Source organism: Pteropus vampyrus, unplaced genomic scaffold (assembly GCF_000151845.1).
Source record: "Pteropus vampyrus isolate Shadow unplaced genomic scaffold, Pvam_2.0 Scaffold15, whole genome shotgun sequence".
Classification (NCBI taxonomy): domain Eukaryota; kingdom Metazoa; phylum Chordata; class Mammalia; order Chiroptera; family Pteropodidae; genus Pteropus; species Pteropus vampyrus.
Genome location: NW_011888796.1, coordinates 11,734,884 through 11,742,850, shown reverse-complemented (window position 1 = coordinate 11,742,850; position 7,967 = coordinate 11,734,884). Strand labels below are relative to the sequence as shown.

Below are 7,967 nucleotides of genomic sequence, written 5' to 3'. Positions count from 1 at the left end.
GATGTACAAGGAGCCCCAAACTGAATATTTAATCTGGCATACTCCTTTTATCCTACTCTTTCTCCAAGGCATGTGTCACCCAGATGGGAGAGGATGCTGTGTCCTTGTTAACATTAAGTAAAAATGGAAAACAATTCATCTTGGCAATTACTATCTCTCTACCATCAGTTTACTTCCTGTCTCTCAAACCTAACCACCTCTACTTACCACCCTTTTACTTTGATTCTGCCCCCACGCCCATCTCAACAGAAAAAAAAAAATCTCATTCAAAAGAGATGGGGCAGAAGGAAATGGGAAAGGATTAAAGAGAAAAAGAACATAGTTTACCTTTAAAATAATGACTCATTTTATTTTTTCTTTTAATACGTAGTTATAAATATATTTTGTCAAAATATATGATCAATATGGTCAAAACATTTGCACGTAAAGTCATAAATAAGGTCAAGGTGAATGTTTAGGGGTTTTTTTTTTCCTTTTTTTTTTTAAGATAAAAGTCCAGCTATAAGGAAGCAGTCTGGGTAGTGTGTGGGTGAGTGGATGGGAATGTGTGTGTGTATGTGTGTGTATGTGTGTGTGTCACCAAGGACTGCTGAGCTCAGCGGCACCCACATCCCTCTACTACCATCTCCTGATAATTTTTCAGTACCACCTTGTCATACTCATCCAGGTACAGCATGGAGATGGCGCTTAGTTCGGTGGGAACACAACAGGCTTTGGGGATACTGGAATTGACAGAATTGACCAGGGTCTGCACAATGGCATGATTGGTTGAGTTGAGGTGGTCAGCCAGTGGAAAGGGGCAGTCCCCGTGGCAGTAGAAGGCCTGGTATCCTGGTGGGGCCACAATCCAGTCATTCCAGCCCACATCGCTGAAGTCCACATAGAGCGAGTGGCGCCGACAGTTCTTATTCTTCTTCCGGGCTCGCTGTGGGTGATGCTTGGGGCTACGCTTGGCCCTCCGCCTTCGGGTCAAGGCATGTCCCTGGCCATCATGGCCAAAGGTGACCAGGAGGGGCCGGAGCTGGGCCCAATCCCCACTCCCTTGAGGTAACGATCGGCTAATCCTGACATGCTGGCCCTGGTGGGTCCGTGTCTGATGGAGGTGAGTCACCTCAACGGCCAGTCCATAGTTTGGCTGTTTCTCCCGGGTCCAGCGAAGGACCGCAGGGCTCACATCAAAAGTTTCCCACCGTGTCACATTGTGGTGGACCAGTCTTGTGTCCAGTAGTCGTGTGATGAGGTGCCCAGGCACCAGTTCTGCTGGGGGCTTCATAACCTCATAAATGTTTATTCGGTGGAAACCCTGCTCCCAGTCAGGGCCCTGGTTCACCTGCTCCCGGAAGAGTCGAAGCTCTGCAGAAGAGATCACCTCGTTCTCTGGGATGCTGCTGAGGTTAAAGAGGAAACGAAAAGCAGAGTTTTCGCTGGTCCCTGGGATGTTCTCCAGATGTTCTAGGCACAATTGGGGAGGAAAAGAAAAAAAGGGGGGGGAAGCACATGAACTTTTTTGAGAGACTGAAAAATCAAGAGATAGCTGAGCTGGGTGATGAGTGGTAAATTCTGCTTACATATTGGAAGCCTATTTTGGGGAAATAAGCCTATCTTTTAATTTGAAGGAACAGATAAATGGGGCAGCTAGCAAACTCAGCGAGACTTAGCTAGCATTCAGTAAGCACCAAAGACAGAAAGTATCTCCCAACCTCCTTTATACGTCTAATAATTTCCATGTGTCAACTCCTTACTCCACCACCATCAGACTTCCTTTTGAAGCCCTTTTGGCTTTGTGTACACGGTTTTCTTTACAAGTGGTTGTAAAGAAAAAGAGGGGCCAACAGAGCAGAGGCAGGAGGAAACACGCACACAACCACCCTCTCCCTCTTCTTCCACTTTCGAGTATGTTACTAAACATTTCCCCAGCGACCTTGGAAACACAGAGCATGCCTTGTTGATCATGTTACAGAGGGGAAAATAAATTCCAACACAGTAATGATGCTGGTGGATTAATAACTCAGATTTACTTTGGAAAAGAAACATCCGCTAGGAAACATTCAGATCGGATTACAAGGCCCCTATTGAATAAACCTGACAAACACACAGCTGTAACATTAAATTCAGTAGGTGCTTTGAGAAAAAAAGGGGGGGGGGCAGAAAACCTGGCAGAAAAGGCTTTGATATAGCAAAAACACACCGCTGGGGCTAGCCCACGTCTGACTGGTGTCATTCCCCTTCCTCCAGCCCCTCCCCTCTGTCTCCGAAAAATAAATTTAGCCACAGCTCTGGAAATTCTTGGAGGTAGGCAGCTCTATTCCCCAGCCTCCAGGATTTGGGGCTTTGATGTAACCTGAACTCTTCTCCCTCAGGGCTTCCACTACCCCAACAGCCAGCCCTACTGGCCTTCCCCTGCCCAGACTCACTGGCAGAGACTGACCTTCGTGGTGGAAGCTCCTCACGGTATTGGCCCGACTGGCGGGGCGCTCAGGATACTCCAGAGCGATGCTGTGGATCTGCTCTTCCTCCTCCTCCTCCCCAGACTGGAGCCGGTAAAGATCCCGCATGTAATCCGGGATGACGGCGCTCTTGCTAGGCTGCGGGCGGCGGCGCAGCCCGAACATCTGCAGAAGTGTAGCCTCGAAGTCCCGCAGGAGCTCATGGCTCTGCCCTGAGCGGCGTCCTCCCGCGTGGCCCTGAATCTCGGCGATTTTTTTCTTCCCCGTCTCAGGTATCAAACTAGCATGGCTCGCGCCTCCTAGCAGGACTTGGCATAATAAAACGACCATCAGCATTCGGTTACCAGGAATCATGGTGTCTCTGGGGAGGGGGAGGAGGTGGAAGGTTAAAGAATAAATAAACACCAATAACTAGAGAGAAATAGAGATGTCTCTGCATATGCATATAGGGCGAGAGATAGACGGTCAAGATGTAAAACAGGTCAGAAAGATCAAGTTTGTGTCTTCTCCCTCACACCCCCTTCCACCACCACCACCAGCTGCAGCCCTGCAAGGCCTGAACGTAGGAATTGCCCTGTAATTACTTGGTCTAACTTGTTTACAGGCAAATAACCCCAAATCAGATAGCCTCCATCCTGTTAATCTTTTTTTGTCCCAACTGCTATCTGAGCCATGATCTCAGCTAGGCTTCTCTAAGGATAAACAGTTAACATTAGGGGGTAAAACAGGGTGGGGGAGGGAGAATTAAAATGCTATCGCTCTCCACTTCAGACTTTCAGCCTCTCCCCCTCTTCCTCCACCCCCCATTTTATTCCTCCCCCCTCCGGGCCCAACTTCCACAACTTCCAGCTGGTTCGGAGCAGAAAGGAGGGAAAGCAGAGAAGCAGGGGCAGGGCGAAGGCACAGGACAGCAGGGTCCAGAGGCCAAAGCCTAGAACGTGGTCTGGGAGCTAACCGCGGGGCTTGACGGTTTATTTCACTGTGGCTGATAAGTTTGAAATGCCCAACAAAAAGCATCTGATCGTGCCCGCTCGCTCGCTCCCAGGAAGGGGAGGAGGAGGATTCCGGGAGCAACCTCTGTGAGTTTTGACAAGCAGCTGAGAACGCGACAAGGGGGCATTGGGCACTCTCAAGGAGGAAGGTGGCGGGGGGAGGGGGAGTGACTGGTCCATAAGGTACAACCCCGGACTACGGAGCTTTCATCTCTTCAGCCCCATCTCCTTTCCCTTGCAACGCACCCGATCTGAGAGTGCGAGTAGGAGCAAGCAGCACTTTAAAACAGAACCGGTACGCCTAGAGCGCCGCAGCTGCCGGGCCTAGGAGAAAGCGACAGCGCTGCCAGAAATCAGAGTGTTGGCTCTGGAATGAAGGTCCGACGGGAGGGACAAGAGGCGAGCAGGGGTGGAGAGGGCAGAATGAATTCCCGGGAGGGGGAAGGAAGAGGTGTCTACTCACTGACAGAAAACAAGGCATATAATAACAGTCCATGATTCTTGACAGCCAATCTGGAACAAACTTGCTGGAAAGGCTCAGAGGAGCTGCAGCAGTGCGTTGCTCTGGATGGCACTACGGAATGGCTCCTAAAATGAATATTTGAATATAATGAGACTCTGGCGCAGACTGGCTCTGTTTTTCTTCCAGCCCCTCTGAGTCACGTGAACGCAGAGGCCCCGCCCTGCGCACGGAGGAGCCCTCCCTCCCCGCGGCGGGCGGTGAAAGGGCTTGCACGCCCCTCCGTAGCCCCGCCCCCTGGAAGGGCCAACCTCCGAGCCTGCGGCCCCAACCTCCAGCGGTTCGGGAGGAGCTCCCGGCGGCGATCCGCTGCGCCCTCGGCGGGTCCGCTGGCGCAGCGTGCGGAGGACGCGGTCCTCGCCTCTACCTGCGGCGCTCGGTGCGTGGGGCCCGGCCTCCGTGCCAGCGGCTTGAAGCCGAAGGATCTGGGGCGCCCTGTAGGGGCTGCACCTTTCAGCCGGAACCCGGCTCAAGTGGGGCCGGGAGCAGGGATGGCGGAGTCTCAGCCGCTCAAAGCTTCACCACCAAGGGGCACTTCAAAAGGAAAGCGCTGAGACACACACGCGCTAGCGCGCGCGCGCATACCCTGCCATCTCCTCCCCAGGGTCTCCGTGAGGCCAAATATTGCTCCCAGCGACAACCAGTCATTCCTGGCGAAAGCCTGCGAGTGCTCAGACGAACTGAGCAGCCTCTTTAGTTCCTAGCCAAAAGCCGCCGGCCCTGTCACGCACGGGGCTGGCGGGGCGGTGGCTGGAGGCGATTTGTGTGAGAAAGTGGGGAGGGAGCGGCCACTAGGCTATTTTTTTCTGGTTCCCTCACCGAGACAATCTCCGCACGGTGTCGGCCTCGGCGTCCCCCCCTCCCCACCCCCCGAGCAAAGCATAAATTCCCAAAGAAAGCGGTCGGCGGGGCCATTAGGGCGGAGGGCGGACTCAAAAAGAGGTCGCCGCGGAGAGGGCGCATCACAAGTTTTAGGTCTTAATGTCGCCGAGGTTTTACAATTCCCGACCCGGAGCAGAAAGGAAATCCCACCACGTTCCCAGGAGTCGGGAAAACCGTGAACAGCTTTCGGCCTGCACTCGACCTCTGCGTCTCTCTCCTCTCTCCAGCTTGTCTTATTTTTTAAACCACTACTCTTCCCACCCCCCGCCACTTCCTTCCCCCACCCCCTTTCTCCTATGCACCAGCTGCGGAGTCGCAGCAAATATCTCTTTAGGAATTTTACCAACCCACAGCTCAGGGAATTATTGGGATGTCCTAACTCTAACTGAAGATGCTGCACGCGTGGGTCACTCAGCACTGGTTTCCTTTCCGAAAACCTGACCCGCGCAGCTCTGCGTCAGCGCGGATTCGCCCCGGAGCCACAGCTCCACGACTCCGGCTGCAAACCCCACGGCACCTGGCCTCCCTTTCCTGAGGCTGTACCCGGTTCCTGCCCTGGGTCGCTGAGGAGATCGAGAGCTCAGGTTGCCCGCCTCACACTCCCCCACATACTTGGGGTTCTTCTTGGGGGCACTCGCGGTAAGCCTTTGAGCAAGAGGAATAAAGAATCAAGCGCTTAGCCCTCCCTCCCCGCCGCCGCTGCCCGGCGCCGCCTAACACCGTGGGCCGGGTGCAGAGGCCGCGGGCGCCCCTGCGCGACTGTCCCCGCCTGGAGACAGCCGCACCGCTTTTTGAGCGGCTTTAGGTTTTCCCGCTCCGCCCTCCGCTGGGGCTGACTGCGAAAGGGTTGGGAAGAGCAAAAAGGATTTTCTCTCTCTCTCTCTCTTTTTTTGAGACGCTTGGAACCCTAACAAAGTCCCGTGGGAGGAGCTCCAGAAATGGGAAAAGCAGATGGAGAAGGGCTGGTGCCCGCGGGACGAAGGGACAGTGGAAGGGGCGGGCGCCCGGAATCCCGGGACAATCCTCAGCCCCAGGAGTCCTCCAGGGCGGCGGCTGGAGCGCACGCTGCGCTAAAACCCACAGGCTGGGGGAAGAGCGGGTTGTGTTTCAATTTCGGATTCAGTAAGTAGGAGTCATCGCTAATCACGTTCGTCTCCCCCAAATTTTTAATTAAAAAATGACAAAAGCCGAATAAAACTTTAATCTTCTGAACTTTTTCGGGGGGGGGGGCGATGCAACTCGAGGCGATTGTCCTTCACTTTTCTGCCAGTCTTCTTCCAACGCCTAAGTTTGTTCAGAGGTCACCTCAGTTTACCAAGTCTCTGTCTTTAGGGGTTTCCATGTCTCACAAGCCTTCAGCCCACAAACGGCGATTCTCACAAACCATCCGCCCCCCTCCATCCTCCCCAAGAGGTTCCCGGGAGGCGTCTGAGGACGAGGGCCCAACTCTGGCCCGGAGGGGTCCGCAGGGACCCGGGAATCCGGGGACCCGTTCCGTCGGCTCCGGGCACGGAGAACCAGTAAGAGCCCCGCGTCCGCCGTGCGGCTCGCCAGAGACTTCCATTAGTACACGGCACCGCAGGAAGATTTGTCCCGGTAGAGCCTGGCGTGCCGGCCATCGTCCCTAAAGACCCTATCCCATGAAATGATAGAGGAGAGACTCTTGGGATCCTGTAAATCCACGAAAATAGCTCGTGGAGGAGGCTCGTCGAGCCGCGGGAATCCGCAAACTCTTGCTAGCTTCCGCGGGCTGGGGGCCGGGTCGGGTGACACTCCTCTCCACCCAGCCCCTTGCGCAGCGCGCACGCCTTAGAGGCAGCAGAACTGCACTCCGCACCGCAGAACCAGTCCTGCTGAGGTGTTCTCTCTCCACCTCGCCCGCCCCTCATTTTCTCCCGACCTCAGAGCCGACACTCCTTTCTCTCCTGGCCCTTCCCGTCCGGGGATAGCAAACGCCAGTCTACCTGCAACGTGTTCCGCTCAAGATCCCTCAGTCTTTCCCAAGAACCCCCTACTAAAGGCTTCTTTTCTTCCCTTCTCTCCTGCTCCGAACCTCCTAGAGGTGGAAATCGCCTGGGTCCGCCAGACGGAGAAAGTGGCCTGGGTAGAGGCAGTCGCAGATATGGAAGTGTCTTTCAATGCCAGCATCCCTTCCCACCTCTAGCACCACCGTTGGGGGTGGGGTGGGCAGGAGAAGGCCACCTTTTGCCGCGGCCACAGCATGAGCCCCCCACCTCTCCCCCCAAGGATGCGCCTCGGCTCCCTCTGCTCGGCGCTTCTTGCCATGTAGCCTTGCTCACCATAGGTCCCTGCAGTAGCGGGCTCGCCAGCAGCAGCTCCGGGGGACCTCTGAACGGCTGCAGTGAACCTGGGCGAGGGCCGAGGACTGGGGCGCTGCAGGCTCGAGACGGCGCGGACCGGAATCCCATCAGGGAGAGAAGCGAGATACTCAGCCTGGAGCACCAGCGACGTCTCGGGCTATCGTCCTTTGGCTCGGATGCCAAACTCACCTAGCTTCCGGGCCGGGCTCCGCTCTCCTTCCCTCCCTCCCTCTTCCTCTGCCCTCTAGCATCTTCTCCTTCCTCCTCTTTCCCTCTCTCTCTCTTTCTTTCTTTCCTTCCTCCTCCTCTTCTCCGGCAGCCCCTCCCTTCTTCCCTCCTCCCTCGCTCGCCTCCCTTTTTTGGGTTGAGAGCCCCGCCCACATCCTCCCCTCCAGCAGCCCGGCCTCGCGTCGTACGCTCGGGTCCCGGAAGCGCGGGGCAGCGCACGAGTCCGCAGCTGCTGCCGGGGCTGGGACGCCGCTGCCTCCAGCTCCGGGAAGCGGCCGGGGCTCACCTGGGGACCATGTGCAGAGGTACTAGAAAGCATGCACGGACTAGTCTCAGTACCTTCCAAAAATACCCATGGGAGTCTGGGCTTCCCTGAGTTTAGAGTAACTGCTGCCCAAACTGATGATTAAAACACTGAGTAATCACCATTTACCCCGAGTAATTAGAGATAATGAAACACCTCTAAAATCAGGTTATGGAGAAAGGAGCTGTTGGATTGGTTTAAAGGGTGGACTTCCATAGACTGTTAAAGGATTTCCAAAGGTTGAGAAACAGGCTGTGTGTAGAGCTGTGTACC

At 55.1% G+C, this 7,967-nt stretch overlaps 1 protein-coding gene across 3 annotated transcripts; it reads right to left on the bottom strand.

Moving 5' to 3' along the window:
• Positions 1 to 322: 322 nt before the first annotated feature.
• On the bottom strand, positions 323 to 7,488 carry BMP4 (bone morphogenetic protein 4). 3 transcript variants are annotated; one of them, XM_011385355.2, is made up of 4 exons: positions 7,142 to 7,488; positions 3,903 to 4,027; positions 2,429 to 2,808; positions 323 to 1,452 (listed from the first exon to the last, which is right to left on the bottom strand). In XM_011385355.2, the coding sequence occupies exons 3-4, from the start codon at positions 2,799 to 2,801 to the stop codon at positions 596 to 598; spliced, it is 1,230 nt and encodes a 409-aa protein (XP_011383657.1). In that variant the 5' UTR covers positions 2,802 to 2,808; positions 3,903 to 4,027; positions 7,142 to 7,488; the 3' UTR covers positions 323 to 595. The 3 variants fall into 3 exon arrangements, with proteins under 3 accessions (XP_011383657.1, XP_011383662.1, XP_023383005.1); XM_011385360.2 differs by having other exon boundaries at positions 7,352 to 7,488; XM_023527237.1 differs by having other exon boundaries at positions 2,429 to 2,755; positions 7,352 to 7,413.
• Between the last annotated feature and the right edge of the window lie 479 nt (positions 7,489 to 7,967).

Coding starts and splice junctions, on each gene's coding strand:
- BMP4 (XM_023527237.1), bottom strand. CDS start 7,413: ATGCTAGAGGGCAGAGGAAGAGGGAGGGAGGGAAGGAGAGCGGAGCCC. Junction 4,028..7,351: donor GAGCCCGGCCCGGAAGCTAG/GTGAGTTTGGCA, acceptor TATTCATTTTAG/GAGCCATTCCGTAGTGCCAT. Junction 1,453..2,428: donor GAGGAGCTTCCACCACGAAG/GTCAGTCTCTGC, acceptor AATTGTGCCTAG/AACATCTGGAGAACATCCCA.